At 38.7% G+C, this 17,335-nt stretch overlaps 1 protein-coding gene across 2 annotated transcripts in view; it reads left to right on the forward strand.

Annotated features, from left to right (window-relative positions):
- CEP350 (centrosomal protein 350) overlaps window positions 1-17,335 on the forward strand; it is a 130,778-nt gene that overhangs the window by 27,751 nt on the left and 85,692 nt on the right. For both annotated transcript variants that reach the window (XM_045298317.1, XM_045298318.1), the window contains exons 9-13: window positions 2,444-3,102; window positions 3,710-3,831; window positions 8,117-9,177; window positions 10,849-10,999; window positions 13,225-13,397. In XM_045298317.1, coding sequence (XP_045154252.1) covers window positions 2,444-3,102; window positions 3,710-3,831; window positions 8,117-9,177; window positions 10,849-10,999; window positions 13,225-13,397 — 2,166 coding nt within the window. The remainder of the gene's footprint in view (window positions 1-2,443; window positions 3,103-3,709; window positions 3,832-8,116; window positions 9,178-10,848; window positions 11,000-13,224; window positions 13,398-17,335) is intronic.

The following is a 17,335-nucleotide window of genomic DNA, read 5'->3' on the forward strand; positions in this document are numbered from 1 at the left end:
CCTCAGCCCTTAATATCATTTGTTCATCACCCCCCACCCCATGAGCCCTTCATAATTCACAACTTATTATAGTTTTGTCATAAGTTACACTGTCCAACATCTCCCTCCGCCCTCTTCTCTGCTGTCCATCCCCCAGGGAGGAGGCAATACTTAGATTCTTGTAATCGCTTAGCATTATTTCCTCCAGTTCTTCCCATGCGGCGATATGCTTCATGCATTCGTCGCTGCTTTTTAGTGATGCATAGTACTCCATTGTAAGTATGTACCACAGCTTTTTAATCCATTCGTCTGTTGGTGGAAATTTGGGTTACTTCCAACTCCTTGCGTTTGTGAACTGTGCCGCAATGAACATTGGAGCACAGATGTCTGGCCTTGGTTTGTTTCTTGCCTCTTCTGGGTATATGACCAGTAGGGGGATTGTTGGGTTGTATGGTAACTCAATTTCCATCTGTTTGAGAAATCGCCAAATCGATTTCCATAGTGGCTCTACATATCTACAGGTCCACCAGCAGTGGATGACAGTTCCTGTCTCACCACAGTCCCTCCAACACTTGTTGTTTTCTGATTTTTTGAACTGGGCTATCTTTGAGGGTGTTAGGTGGTATCTCATAGTTTTTTTGATTTGCATTTCTCTTATGGCTAATGGTCGGGAACATTTTCTCATATGTTTATTGGCCATTCAGATTTCAGACTCTGTGAAACTTCTGTTCAGGTCCTTTTCCCACCTCCTTAGTGGGCAGTTAGTTTTTCTCTTATTGTGACCTTGCAAGGTTTTGTAGATTTTAGTAATAAGGCCTTTGTCTGATGTGTCATTGCTAAAGATGTTTTCCCAGTTAGTGGACTCTCTTATTCCTCTCTTGGTGAATTCACAGTTGTCTTATCTTCAGTATGCCCTACTTTTCTATTTGTAACTCCTCTATGTTTGTATCCTTTCCTATTTCTGAAAGCCTATGTATTCCCCACCTAATTTTACCACAAAAACTGCATAGAAAATGCGTTGAAAACTCTGGTTGTACACGAGTATATACAGTATATCTTTCTCCCTCAGAGTGACTGTTGGGTAAACAGTGGATTTTTTTGTTTTGTTTTTCTCAATTCAAAGCCTTGAACCCGAACCGTGAATTCATTGTTTCTCTTTTTTGAAGTATCTCAGAGCTTACTGGAAATAACTAGTTACCTTTTGATGAGCATTTCATTTTTAGAAGTGAAAGTTTACAAGTACTTGCAGGATAGCTTTCCTTTTCAACATCAAACTGTGCCTCAATTCATTTGAATTTCTGCAATGGATTTAGTTAGAAATGGAATCCCAAGTAGAATTTGGTACATAGAGGTCCTTGAATTGATTTGATTGCCTTACATCAAAGGCATTTGCTGTCACGCCAACAAACATTTAGGTGATAAAGCAATCTTTTATAAAAAAATTTTTTCTATCACTCATTGGAGAATTGTGGATACTTCACATCTATTTATTTGTTCAGCAAATATTAATTGTGTACCTACTACGTAGGAAGAAGGCTCTAATCTCTCGGGATTTAGAGTCAACTGAGATTCCTGCCCACATGCAGAAAATATTCAAGTAGAAGGAAATATTAACCTCCTTTCAACACCTCTTATTGAAGTCTGCCCTCTTTCTCTGGAAATAGGTTATGGGATAAGATACTCCATAGCCTTTTAAAATATTTAAAGTTTCAGTCTTTGAAGATTTCCTCTGAAAATATTAAAATGGCATTGTGATCACATGCGAGGCCAGTTTTATTCATCTCTTTACTAACAGACAGTGTAAATCAAACTAAGAAATATCTGGTAAACGCATTTGAATGTAATACCATTTCATGTCATTGTGAAATATAGATCAGTATTGTAGAATTTTCAGAAAAGGTCTTTTTTTCAGTGTCCTCATGATGTAGATTTGTCATTAGTAGTGTGGTTTTGGGGAAGCTTTAAAAATGATCATTTTTGTGATTTTTCATGTTTTTATGATATTGTCTTAATCCCAACTAGGATGCCTTCTTTAGAGGAGTGGGGAAGGAGAGAAGTTGTAATATTAAATATGCACATCAATCCTAAGGACTTATTTTAGAAATGTTAAAAGATACATTTAAAATAAAGGGTTAAGTCGTTTTTTTAAAAGATTGAAGATCTTCTCTTACTGCTAAAAAGAGGTTTTGTTTCATTCCTTCCATAATGCTCTTTAGAAAACTTTAGACATAATGAATGTACAAATGTGTTTCACACAATTGATATATGTATATAGATTGTGATAAGAGTTGTATGAGCCCCTAATGATTAAAAAAGGGAAAACTTTAGACATAAGATATTTGAAGCTAAAAAGAGAGAGAGATTTGAGATTAAGATAAGTCAAATTCCTTAATTTTTTCCTTTAGCGTAGTAAATCATAGTGAAACCAGAAGTTAATGGGTCATTAACAATTCACATTTTGCAGGGGTTCATATTGGAAGAGCAGAATCCGATCCCAGGTTGGATGTTTTACATAGATGTCTTCCGCGAAGCTCAGAACGTTCGAGAAGTAGAGCTCGGTCTGAAAATAATATAAAGAAATCAACTTCATCCCTTCCTGATAATAAACAGGAAGAAGATACTGCCTTAAATAAGGATTTTTTACCTGTTGAAATTCGTGGCATCCTTGACGACCTGCAGCTGGATTCTGTAACACAGCCGGCAAGGCAAGAGACCGGAGAGCTGCAGACCCAGAAGCCACCAGCCCTGGTCCCAGCTCCCCGGAGCCATAGCCCAGTGAAAAGAAAACCCGACAAAATAACTGCTCATGAAGACCCCCCTGTCATTTCCAAAAAGCGCCACTATGACACAGATGAGGTCCGACAATACATTGTTAGACAGCAGGAGGAGAGGAAGAGGAAGCAAAATGAAGAGAAGAAGGCTCAAAAGGAGGCCACCGAACAGAAGAACAAGCGATTACAGGAACTCTACCGGAAACAGAAAGAAGCCTTTACTAAAGTGAAGAATGTGCTGCCTCCTGAGCCTTCAGCAGCTAGGCGACTACAAGAAACATACTCCAAATTGTTGCTAGAAAAGACCGTGCTTGACGAGCCACCTCATTCACATGCTACACAGGAAACACAGGTAACAGCAGGGGCAGAAATGCAGAGGTTAATTCATGGTTAGGAAAAGCTTATTTATCATACTACTAGAAAATTACCCACCACTCCTAATATTCAAGCCATGCTCACAAAGTATTTGTAATAATGGTGACCACTTATGATATTTATTTTAGGTGAAAAGTATTGTGGACTATTATGGGGAACAGGACTGAGTAATTTCCCAGTGACTATTCATGCTCTCTGCTCAGTCACTGTTGCTATGACTTTTTAATCTCATCATGTTAAAAAAAAACTTCTTTTGGTTATCTCTGCTGAAATTAGAGAATAACCTGGCTAATTGTGGTGATCCTATGAGAAATGCTAAGTTTTAAAGACTAGTAACATTGACTACTTAAAATGAGGCTTAGGAAGGTCAACTTCCTGTCAGTTACACAATACTAACTGCTCTTGTTGGATTTCAGATGCAGTTTTGCTCTTCTAGAGTTAAATTTTAATTGGTTTTATCTGGGGGTGGGGGGTGGGGATGAAACCCCTACATGTATGATCTTTGTCGAGCTGAAGTGATTTAATGTTTGTGTGCTCCCTCTTTGTGATAGGAGTCAGATAAATTTGATATTCTTTCCTCTTAGGCCAGACCCGGGTATCAGCCATCTGGAGAATCTGACAAAGAAAACAAAGTGCAGGAACGTCCCCCAAGTGCATCTTCTAGTAGTGACATGTCTCTATCAGAACCTCCACAGCCTCTTACACGGTAAGACGGGGAGAGTAAAAGATGCTTAGGGTTCTTTCTTTCCACGACATGCAGTAGGTGTTGTTGTCAGCTGCAGCCATGTTGTTGAGTTACGGCAACTTTACATCAGAAGGAAACATTGCTTGGTTCTGCCTCATATTCAAATCACCAGCATGGTTGAGTTGGTGTTATGGCCCTGGCCCCCATTCACCTTACTGGGATGTTCTGTGCTCTTTTGGCCCTTGACTTCGCCGAATATGAGGTCTTCCTTTAGCACTTCATCTCCTGAGTCATTGGCTAATTTTCAAAAGTAGATTACCAGGCCTTTCTTTGTAGTTTGTCTTAGTCTGCAAGCTTATGTGAAATACTGGTGGCATAGCTTCCAGCATGATAACATGCAAAGCACTACAATACGACACACCGAGAGGTAAGTGGTCAAGTACAGTGGCTTTAAAATACTGAGTGAGTTTTCCTGATGACCTTCGGTATGAGCAAGAAAGCAGAAAGAAATTTACCATGAAATGATTGAATACTCTGATGGACACTTCAGCATGGTATGTAGCTGCCCTACACTATGAGGGAGCTTCACAAAGTTTGTGGGAAAAGGATGAACCTAGAGTAAGGTGACCAGATTTTAACATTGGTAAAGCGGGACACCATTGATAAAACTCATATCCTGGCAAAATAGCCACATGGCAGCTGAAAACTGTATACCCTAGCTTGTCGTGCATTCTTTCTAAAAATCAGGACTTTTTCAAAACGCTGCGGGACATGGGAAAAATTGTTAAAAATCTGGACAATCCGCCAAAAACGGGACGTCTGGTCACCTTAACCTAGAGGGACAGCAAGTGTAAGGACTTCTGCAGGGTACAATGGTGGGGTGGGGAGAGGGCCAAGGGAGCAGATGTCAAGGAGTTAAAAAAGGAAAAGAATGTTTTGAAACTGATTGTAGTAGTAATTGTACAATACTGCTTGATGTGCTTGAACTGTGGAATGATATGGTATCTGTATTAACTCCCAATGAAATGGTTTTGGGAAAAAAAAAAAAGATAAAGGGATTTCCCCATAAACTCCCCTTATAGTTGTACAGTATTTTCCTGTCCTTTAATGTCCAGTTTAATTGTCAGTTCCTTGGGGATTACTTACCTACAGTTGGAAACAGTCTTGCCTTCTCTAAATTAAGCATCCAATAATACTTTTTTGGATAAATCACAATGAAATCAGTATTGTAATGTATTATGAATAATTTTCAAGATATTTTATATAAATATTCAAATTTCTTCACATGACTCATACCAATTTGTGCATCTTATTTTTTTTTAATGTAAACCAGGTCATAACTTCCATGTTTATTTATTTACTAATAAATCATTTTATTGAGGGCTCTTACATATGACAATCTATACATCTGTTATATTAAGCAGACATATACAAATGTTGGCATCAACAATTTCTCAAAACATTATCTTTCTTCTTGAGCCCTTTTATATCAGCTCCTCTATATTCCCTCCCTCCCCTCCCCTACCACCCCCGTGAACACTTTATATATTATGGATGTTATTATTGTTTATACATATCTTATACCACCCATACTATCCCTTCATCTACTATCCTGGTAAAAGAGACCCAGCTTTAGGAAGCCACTGGTCGTGCGAAGGGTTGGACTCAGCCGTTGGGTCAATTTCGACTCAGTGACCCAACGGGCAGGGTAGCACTGTCCCTGTGGGTTTCTAAAACTGTTACTTTTTCCAGGAGTAGAAAGCCTTGTCTAGTACCTTGGGAGTGGCCGGTGATTTCAAACTGCTGACCTTATGGCTTGTAGCCCAACATGTAACCCACTATGCTGCCAGCGCTTCTAAGGCTACATCTTACCTTTTTTTTTTTAAATCATTTTATTGGGGCTCGTATAACTTTTACCACAATCATACATCCATTGTGTCAAGCACATTTGTACGTTTGTTGCCATCATCATTCTCAAAACATTTGCTTTCTCCTTGAGCCCTTGGTATCAGCTCCTCATTTTTTCTCCCTCCCTCTCCGCTCCCCACTCCCTCATGAACACTTGATAATTTATAAATTATTATTATTTTGTCATATCTTACACTGTCCTATGTCTCTCTTCACCCACTTTTCTGTTGTCCATCCCCCAAGGAGAAGGTTATATGTAGATTTTGATGAGTTGTACAAGTCCCCAATAAAATGATTTTTAAAAATTTACAACCTCAGAAAGGGTCACTGTGAGTCAGAATAAACTGCACAGTATTGAAGAATCTCCATATGAGGAGTTCCTGCGTGGTGCAAATAGTTAAATGTTTGACGACTAGCTAAAAGATTGGCTGTTCAAACCCATCCCTAAGTGCCTCCAAAAACAGGTCTGACCATCTGCTTCTGGAAGATCACAGAAACTATATGAATCAGTTCTGTGCACACTTGGGTCAGCATGAGTTGTGTTTGACTGTACAGCAATTAACAGCCATAATTCTTCTACCATCAATATAGTGACTGCTGTATTATTTGAGTTTAAATACTTGAATTTAAAACTCTTGATTTTCACTAATCATTATCTTTTTTTTATTAAATTATTTTATTGGGAGCTCTTACATCTCTTATCACAATCCATACATTCATCTGTTGTGTCAAGTACATTTGCACATATGCTGCCATCATCATTTTCAAAACATTCTCTTCCCACTTGAGGTCCTGATATCAACTCCCCATTTCTTCCCCCTCCCTCCCCTACCCACCGTCCCTCATGAACCCTTGATAAGTTATAGATTATTATTTTCATATCTTACATCGTCCTCTGTTGCCCCTCACCCACTTTTCCGTTGTTTGTCCCCCCTGGGAGGAGGTTATAGGTTGATCCTTGTGATCGATTCCCCTTTTCTCCTCCCACCATCCTCTAATCCTCCTGATATCTCTACTCTCATCGTTGGCCCTGAGGAGTTTATCTATCCTGGATCCCCTGTGTTTCAGGTTCTTACCTGTAGCAGTGTGCATGTTCTGGTCTAATCCGATTTGTAAAGTAGAATTGAGGTCATGATAGTGGGGGCCGGGGAGGAAAGCACCAAGCACCAAAGAACTAGAGGAAAGCTGTGTGTTTCATCGGTGCTATACTGCACCCTGACTGGCTCATCTCTTTCCTGTGATCCTCTGTGAGGGGATCTTTTCTATTTCTAATTTTCTTTACATTCCTATTGCCACTACTTTAAGTCCTAATTACCTCATACTTTGCATTTGGATTAGCCTGTATCCTGTGACATAAAATCTGTGTTCTTGTCATTCATTCTTCTTACCAGCCCTACAGTATAAAAGACTGCTTCCAAAAAAATTAAAAAATAAATTTTTTCAGTCCCTGAGTTACCTTCTGCCAGATGCCGGTTTCAGTCCAAGCCTAGGACTTGCTATTTCTCCATATTAGTTTGACCTAAGACTGCAGCTTGTCCAGATAATTTTGAATCATATTTTGGTCATGTTAGGTTAGCCATGCCACCCAACTTTGTGTCATCTGAAAATTTGTTAAGCAAATCTGTATGTCATCATTCAAAAAGAATGGATAAGATCAAGGAGAAAACCTCATGTCTCAGTAGTTCACACCAGGCCTGTTCTCTTTTATAGTTAGGAACACGCTGAATAGACGCAGTGCTGTCTAGCACATCTTTACTCTGTGTCTCAGCTTTATGGCCTGCTACTTTTCATTGAATATTGATAGTCGATGATCACTTTATCTTTCAGCTTTTGATGTTCATTAACTAGGTTATTTTGTAACAAATTATATTTCTTTAGTGTCTACTTTGTTAAACATAAATGTTGAACGTTTGGTAAAAGTATTGATTAGAATAATCTGTACTTTGTCGACATTACTATTTAGTAATCTTAAACATTTCTTTTATATAATATCATTTTAAAAGGAAATGTTAAAGCCAATGATATAAAGAATTTTGTTCAATGTCGTAAAGATTTTAATCGCTTCTCTTTATATATTTTAAAAATATGATGCCTTAGTTGAAGGAAGCAGTTTGCAAAAGAAAAATATGTATGGCAAAAACAATTTTTGTATAAACACAACCACCAAAACATAATACATACACATAGGACGTTATTTGGAAGGATATAATTGTAAGTAAAGTATTAATAATACCTTTCTGGATTATTTTATGAGTTGTCTTTATCTTTTGACCTTCCCACCCCCTTCCCACTCCCACAGTGAGTGTGCATTATGCTTGTAATCAGGAAAAAAATTTAAATACTGGCATAGTTATTAGTTGCTACAATAAATACTGTATTGTGCCTTTTTTATTTCCAGAAGAGACTTGATGGAAACTACATGGATGCAGCCTGACAGATTGAGCCCACGAGTCCATCAACCTCAACCACAGCCCCTTGTTGGACCTGCTGGAAATTTACTCTCCCATCTCTTACGTCTAGAACATGTAGGACTTTTGAATAAAGATTTTGACTCTCTTTTACCAACCAGGAAGAATCATAATGTGGCTTCAGGGCCAATAACTTTTACACCTCAAACATATCTGACCTCACCAGCTGCTTATCCAGATGCCTTGTTAAAACCTAGTGCCAGCCAATATAAGAGTAAACTGGATCGCATCGAAGCCTTGAAAGCCACAGCTGCTTCCTTGTCCAGCAGGATTGAAAGTGAAGCCAAGAAATTAGCTGGGGCCAACATTAACTATGGGTCAGCATGGAACACTGAGTGTGATGTACAGCAAGAGGTTCCAGAAGATGGACCTTGGATCAAGGCTATAAGTCCACCTGTGAAAGAGGACACAGAAGATGTCTTCTCTGCCCGAATTCAAAAGATGCTGGGAACCTGTATATCTCATGCAACTTTTGATGATGATCTCCCTGGTGTTGGCAATCTTAGTGAATTTAAAAAGCTTCCTGAGATGATCAGACCTCACAGTGCCATATCAAGCTTCAGGATAAAATCTCCTGGTCCCAAACCAGAAGGGCTGCTCGCACAATTGTGTAAGAGGCAAACCGAGTCTTCCTGCTCTGAGATGCCAGCCTGCTCACAAGGGAAAGCCAAAATGTCTCTTGGTTCCAGCATAGATTCAATCAGTGAAGGGCCACTTCTTAGTGAGGGTAGTCTCTCTGAAGAAGAAGCAGGCCGGGAAGGGCGGACTCTTTTGAAAGTAGCAGCAATCTTAAAAGAAAAGGAGTTCTGTGCTGGAGAAAGAAATACTTATGAGCCCATCAAAGAGTTTCAGAAGGAGGCTGAAAAATTCTTGCCACTTTTGGGGCATTTAAGTGGTACACAAAACAAAGGACCGTGGGAAGAATTAGCAAAGGGAAGTCCACATAGTGTCATTAATATATTTACCAAATCTTACCAGTTATATGGGAAAGGTAAGAAGAAGAAGTAAGCTGTATAAATGTGTATGTCGTATGTTGAGATGAATTACTTCATACTTCCTGTACAGTTCATATAGATAACAAGCACACAACTTCATTGCTCATTATAAGAATAATGGAGACTTATATTGTTCATATTAGTTATCTTCTAAGTTATCTGTAAGTTTCCAACTAGAGTATTAGTAATTTAATCTTTAAGATTTTGTTTTAGTTATTGTCATAAAATAATAGTTGATAGTTAGCTACAGGAAATGCAGATCTGCTTTGGAGAAACTTCTTTGTGATTTTCAGGATTGTTGTAACAAGTGTATTCAAGCTTTACTGAGATCATAGTTGTGTAATTAAGTAGAAAATTAGTATATTTCTAACTTCAGTTATTTGTGATTTATTGTGAATGTTATTGGCAAGATTTGAGGGGGTAACTAGTAGCAATTCTAATTTAGAAACAATTCTATTTTTGTTAAAATTAAGTTTAATAGCAGTTAGATTTTAAATAGTAATGTAATTTCATAGCTGTCCTAAAACACTAACTTCTAAAGTTCTTGAATTGTCTCTGATCTCCTGTAACAATCTTTCGTTCTCTGTGATGAACTTAGTCTCTTTAAGTTCTTTCTTTCTTCCTCCTGATTCTATCCATCTTATGCTAACAGAACCTTAGAATTTCCAGTTGCAGGGCATGAGGCTGAGCTGGAAAAGCTAGCTATTCATGTATGATTTTCTTTCTTTTTTTTCCTTTCATGTATGATTTTCTACTCCCATCCGATAGCGTGTACCGATAATTTGACAAACTGATTTATTGTGCTCCTCTTATGTTCAAGTGGCTAACACACTGTGTTCTATGAGAATTCATATTTAAGTACTTTTAATGGTCTTGTGAAACCCTGGTAGTTATACTTTTTCATTTAGTCTCATATTTTAGGAAGAAATGATATACTATCTTGGGCTTGCTTCTGAATCAGGCAGGTGGGGTTTAGCAAATGGGAGTAGCATAGGAAGTTTAATTGACACTAGATTGGTCATGTGTTCATAAATATTAAAGCTGAGTGATGGGTACATGGATTCATTATGCTATTTTTTCCTACTCATTTGAATGGGAAATTGAACATACATTGTTTTGTGTTATTACTGCACCTTAAAGCAGGGTTCACAACCTGTGGGTTGTGACCCCTTTGGGGGGGGTGTCGAACGACCCTTTCACAGGGGTTGCCCGATTCATAACAGTAGCAATGTTACAGTTAAGAAGTAGCAACGAAAATCATTTTATGGTCGGGACGGGGGTCACCACAACATGAGGAACTGTATGAAAGGGTTGCGGCCTTAGGAAGGCTGAGACCCACTGCCTTAAAGCAAACCGAAAATGAGCGGAATCTGGGAACCCAAGAGGCAAGCGAATTTTGGGAATAATGAGGGCAACAAATGTATAGATGTGCTTTACACAATTAATCTATGTATTGTGATGAATGAATTGTATGAGCCCCAATAAATTGATTAAAAAACAAAACAAAAAAGAAATAAACATTTCACATTATAGAAGAAAAAAAAAAGCAAACCAAAAGGAAGCATCATAATAAGAGCAAAGAAAAACACCCCAAAGGTCATGCTGTGAAGTGATTTCTGGAGCGCTTAGCACTTCTGTTGTTAAGCATACTTTAATTATCCTCACAGGGTTGGAGGACCGGCTGGGAAGAGGAGCATCCGCAGTCGGCCTTTTGAGTACCACCACGACTCCTCTGAGCAGTGTCTCCTATGAAGATGACTTTGTCTCCTCGCCCGGGAGTGCGGCTCTGACAGGGAAAAAACCACCGCTGGAACCTACGTAAGAATATGGTGGCAACACGGAGGAAAATCTGAAGTGGGAGGAAAATGCATGCTTGGAAACCGTGTTCTGAACATTGGACACAGTTCACTTGTGTGAAGATATGTATTATTATTCAAGTGTCTAGAATGATTAAAAGCAGAAGCTCTAGATCTTGACGACACAAGTGTGCTGATGATTAGTTGTTGGATTGGGGGCACGTTGCTTGGCCTTCCTGTTGCTCAGTTTGCTTTCATTTAAAGTGAGGAAAATAATAGTAGTGCCTGTCCCACAGAGCTCTTGTGAGTATTTAGTGGAACACATAGTTTTCATTAGAATAGGGTTTGGCACATGGAGAAAAAATTCTTATGAATCTTTCAGTCTCTAAATTCTAATAGATTATATCATTGAGAAACTGTACATGGTATACTCAGGTAAGAAGGGTAAGACATTAAACTGAGTAAGATCAGAGAGCTTCTTCACTCTGATCCCACATCATGTTTTTGTAATCAAGGAAACATCAGAAAATGAGCAAAGCTTTGAGAAATAACTAGTTATCATTATGGTAACAGCCAGTATATATTGAGCACGTAACTATGCAAAGTGCTGAGAGGAAAAGAAAGCCCAGTGATCAGTGGGGAGCCTCCCCGTGCTGAGTCTCAAAGACAATCTGGCGTGGTGATTGTGGTTGTCACTCCTTATTTTAGGTCGGAAACTGAAGCACAGAGAGGCTAAGTTACTTGTAGGAAGTCACATAAGTGAATCCAGCTCTGTAGGGAAATTTTTCTCCCCCAGTTTTTTTACCCTGTAAATGAATTTGTATCCATCCATATTTGATACCATTTTTTTCTTATACAAATGGACTTCCACATAAGATGAATAGGTGAGCTTATAAAAATTATCTTCAGGGAGGGGGGAACGGGGAAGGAGGGGGAAAAATGAGGAACTGATGCCAGGGGCTTTGGTGGAGAGCAAATGTTTTGAGAATGATGAGGGCAATGAATGTACAAATGTGCTTTACACAATGGATGTATGTATGGATTGTGATAAGAGTTGTATGAGCCCCTAGTAAAACGATTAAAAAAAAATTAAGGCACATGTCACACTTTCTGAAAAAAATTTTTCTTGTGTAGTGCTAATATAGAAAGTATTAAAATTATATCAGGAAAAGTTACAGTTTTAATTTCAAATTCTAAAGAAGATTATTGAGTGATGGTGCTGGCAAAGAATACTGAAAGTACCATGGACTTCCAAAAGAACAAACAAATCTGCCCTGGAAGAAGTGTGCCTCCTGAGACAAGGATGGCAAACTTCCTGTCACGTACTTTGGGCATGTTGTTAGGAGAGACCAGTCCCTGGAGGAGGACACCATGCTGGGTAAAGTGGACGCGGAAGGCCTTCGATGAGATGGGCTGACACAGTGGCTACTTGTGAGCTTGAACTTAGGAACACTTGTGAGGACGGCTCAGGACCCGACAGTGTGCTGTTCTGTCGTACGTGCGGTTGTTCTAACTTTGAGGTAGAAATCGACCTGATGGCACCTAACAACAACAACAGCAGAGATTAAATTTTTAAAACCAAACTTGGGTTTAATTGTGGTGATTCTAAATCAATCAGGAAAAATATATCAATATGATTTGATGTGCTTTTTTAAAAATATAGTTATAAACTTGAAGAAAAATTTCTATATACAACATTATGTAATTTTTTTCTTATAAGTATCATTTCCAAGAAAAGCTCACTTGAGGTTTTACTTATTTGTAAATTAGGCCACAGAGAAAAATCCAAGCCACTGGTTGATTTCAGTCAAATCAATTCTGACACGTGACTGAGCCCCATGGGTGCTTAGTAACACTACTACATGAACTTGTCAAACTTTTAAAACAGTTTCTAGGCCTGCCTTCCGAGGTACCTCTGGGTGAATTTGAACCACCTTTCTGCTGATAGTTGAGAGCTTGCCTGTTTACACCACCCAGGGATTACAGGTTTCATGGTAGTAAAATAAATAAGAGACGTGGAAGGCAGCCTTGATTCTAGCGATTAGGGAAAAGATGTGACTCTGGAAAGAGTTCCAGTCTTGGAAACCCACAAGGGCAGTTCTGCCCTGTCCTATTCGGTGGCCATGAGTCTGACGCAATGGCAGTGAGTTTGAATTTTTTATAACGATGATTAAACTTGCATATTTATCATTTTAGCTGTGCTGTTAGACATTTCTTTACCCACTTTGATTACTTATCCCTCGACAGTATTGGTGGTAGCAGTGTGGGCATTCAAGAGGAGCATTCTAGCAGAAAGTCTGCCTATGATTTTTCCACTGTGGACATTGCCTCCCAGCTTTCATCAGGGGCTCAGTCTGCTGCATCTTCTCGGTCATCCAATTCTTCTAAAGGAAAGAGAGGAAAAAAGGAAAAGATAGAACGTAAGTGGGATTCTTCATGGAAACTTGTATCTCTTACCAGTGATTTTGAAATACGGCTGTAACATTATTTAATTCCATAAGAAGTTACGTGAGCTTATTTGTGATAACAATTAGTGTTCATATTTGTTTTTTGTTTAAAATAATACCTTTGGTTACATAACATACACTCTTTAAAATACAAAAGTGAGATTCTCATATTGATTAGAAATGAAGAATTATAAGCTATTCTACAAAAAATACAAATTGCTCTTCATCCTTGTGCCCAGACATAACCAATATCAACATTATGGGCACCTATTTTTCCAGTGTAAGCATACATCCAAGTGTGTAAGCACACACATACACATTAAAAAAAAATTTTAATGTAAATCCTATTGCTTTACATTCATTTATATAAATGTCTGTTTGTGTGTCATTGAAAAAAATACATTTTCTTATCTGTAAAAGAGAAATGAAGTTAGGTATTTTATATAATAATTTTGAAGTGAAATGGAAATTAATGGAGATAATGAATACATCCCAGTGAGCATAGTAGCTGGCCATTTTTTTTAATCTTTATGTTTCTTTATTAGAGCAAGACTTCTGACAAGTACAGTAATGTATTTGCTGTGCAGAGAAATTGCATACTAGCCATCTAAACAATACAATTTGCTTCTTGATGGAATAGTTCCATTTATAAGGTTTTATACAACAACAGCTTTGAATTTGCCCAGGATGACCGCTGGTTTGCTTTTGAAAGCGGCATTGACTTAGCTACTATGTTTTACAGCATTGAAAAAAGCTTAGGCTTTCGGTAGCTTCTCGAGATGCTGTATGCACAATGGCATTGAGGAGACTGGGCAGACTCCGTCAGTCTCACTCAGATCCACAGAGATGAGTCTCCTTTGATAGTTTTATCCTAAAGAGCTGGTACTAGAGACCAAAGGAAAAAAAGTATTCCTAACCTGAGTCTCTCACCACCACCTCGGACTTTCTGAGGACCGGCCCGTCTTCTGTGGCACACATTACAGTGCCACTTAAGACATGCCGGTGACTACCTGGCGTTAACTTGTCAGCAGAACAGCAGGTCGGATGGTGGTGGCAGGCATTATTCATTACTAACAGTAAATATTTTTGAGTGAAATACACTTCAGTCCCCTCAGTTTTACTCTATAGGCATAGACATAGATTGATTAGATAAAGGTCCTTACCATTTTTTGTTGTTAAAATGTTCATAGCAAAACATTAACTTATTCAACCATTTCTACAGGTAGCATTCGGTGACTTTGATCGCATCCTTCTAGTTGGGCAGCCGTTCTGAACTTCTTTTTCCTCCCTACTTAACATAAACTCACTGCCCATAAGGTTCCTGTTTATCTTTTGAGTTGTCATTAGCACTTCAATCTCTCATAGATAGTTCTCTAAAAAGCATAATGTGCAAGGCATTTTTTTTTACTATGTTTTGATTTTCAGGAGACTTCAGGGGGATTTTTTTGGTTTAAATCTTAAAAGATTAACTGTTTGAGGGCAGTAAGTTCAGGAGTTTATCCGATCCAGTCCCCATGGCTCTAGAAAGTATGATGTCTATAAGAATTTGAAATTCTGTTTTGTTTCCCCGCTTTTTGATCAGATTCTTTGATTAAACTGTTCAGTAATGGTAGCTGACGATGACTGACTCACTGCCATCAAGTCAATGCTGACTCATAGTGACCCACTGTGGGTTTCTGAGAATGTAATTTATGGGAGTAGAAACCCTAGTCTTTCTCCTGAGCTGCTGCTGTTGGTTTTGAACTGCTGACCATGCTAATTGCAGCCCAACACACAACCACTATTCCATCAGGGCTCCATGTCATCATAGCTAGGTACTATCTAGCTCAGGGTTTCCCAACGTGGGATACTGCCCTCTAGGGGGCACAGAAAAGCTCCAGTGGGGTTGCAAAAGCAGATCCCTGTATTTGATCCTGGATTATGGACTGTAGTACAAAAGTTTTTAAGTGCCAGGATGCCCCCTCATCCCTAGCCGCCCCCCCCTCCACCCCCCAGTAAGCATAGGAACCGATGCTTTAGCTCTTCTGGTTTTGTGGCAAATGAGGAAGTTGTTCTTGGAGACAGCCACACATTGCATTTCTTCCTTTTATCACAGCTCTCTTCCTCTGTTGCGCCAGGCAACATTTGTCAAGGTAAAGAGTCTTAAATTCAGGATGGCCTCTAGCGAGGGGATAATTTTGTTTCCAAAATGTTTTTTTCTCATTATAAAAATAAATCCTGATCATCGACTTTTTTAAAAGAAAGGATAGGGTAGGGGAATAGATTGTGTGTGGGGGGGGAACCCTATAACTGTATATAAAAATAAAAACTATAATGTCTCCACCCCCAGGCAGTCCTGGGGATTTGGGGCTTGGCTTGAGCACAGTGAATGGTGTGACCCTTTGCGGGGTATGCTGACACAGTAGGGTTTGCGGCGCCCCTTTAGGGTTTCCCATATGGGCGCCAATAAATTTCTTCCCTTTTGCTTAAAAATAAATAAATAAAAATAAAATTACAATATTAATTACAGTGTATTATAAAGTTTATTTACAGTTTTAAGAAATCATTATTAGGGGGCTCTTACAGCTCTTATGACATTCAGTACATCAATTGAATCAAGCATATCTGTACATATATTGCTATTACCAGTTTCTAAATGTTTACTTTCTATTTGAGCTCCTTTTTCCCTCCCTCCCACCCTACTGATCACTTGATAAATTATAAATTAGTGGTGGTGGTCCAGGGGGGGGTGTTATGGGTCAATCGATCTATGTGATCTGTCCTCCATTCCTTCCCCCTACCCTCCTAGTATCGCTAGTCCCATTTCTGTTCCTGTAGTGTTTATCTGATTATTTAGTTTTAATCAAAGATTAGTAGTCCTCCACCTAGAGGTAATGAAAGCTAATATTTTTATTAGGAATTCTTTCAATTTGTAGGCAGGTATAAACAGGAAATTTTACATACATGGAATCACATTTTATGTGTTGCTTTGTTCTGTTAATAAGTTATAGGTATCTTCCTTTGTCAGTAATTACCTACATAGCCTACTGAAATACATAAAAAACCCCAACTGACCAGCCCAAACAACTCATTGCCATCAACTTGATCCGAACTCATAGTGGCCCTACAGGGCAGGGTGAAACTGTGCCCGTGGGCCTCTGGCTGTAACCACAGGAGTGGAAAGCCTCATCTTTTTCCTGCAGAGCAGTTATAGGTTTTGACCTGCTGACTTTGTGGTGAGCAGCCCAGAAAGTAACCACTGCACACCAGGACTCCTTTTGTATTTTTGGTTTATTTTTTATAGTGTTACATTATTTGTATATTTATAGTATATTTAGTCAGTTTCCTATTATTTAGCATTTAATTAATCTTTATGCATTAATCTCCTTTTGGGGGGTAGGAGGAGTCAAGGAAATAGTGAAGCAAGAATATACCATTTAACTTTTTGATACATTTTGGCAAATAACCCTTTACAAAACTAGTGCTGGTTCATATTTCCCAGCAAACCGCTAACTCTCTTGCAGATTGAAAGTTTCTAGAAATGTTAGATTATGACTTTAGGGATTTTTTTAATTAGTTAATTTTTAAATTAAGAGATCATTTTATCGGGGGCTCTTACAACTCTTATTACAATCCATACATCAGTTGTATTAGGCATAGTTGTACATACGTTGCCATCCTTTTCTAGACATTTATTTTCTATTGAGTCTTTAGTATGAGCTCCTCTTTTTTTCCTCCCTCTCCCCCCACCCTCGTGCCCTCTTGATAGATGATAAATTATTATTATTTTCATATCTCACACTGGACGCTGTCTCCCTTCCCCCATGGTTTTTGTTGTTCTTTCCCGGGGTGGGGGGGGGCGGGTATGTGGTTATGTGTAGATCAATGCAATCAGTTCCCCCTTTCTCCCCTTCTCTCCCACCCTTCCCCCT

Source organism: Echinops telfairi, unplaced genomic scaffold (assembly GCF_000313985.2).
Source record: "Echinops telfairi isolate 266 unplaced genomic scaffold, ASM31398v2 ScPeMD7_7424;HRSCAF=8462, whole genome shotgun sequence".
Classification (NCBI taxonomy): Eukaryota; Metazoa; Chordata; class Mammalia; order Afrosoricida; family Tenrecidae; genus Echinops; species Echinops telfairi.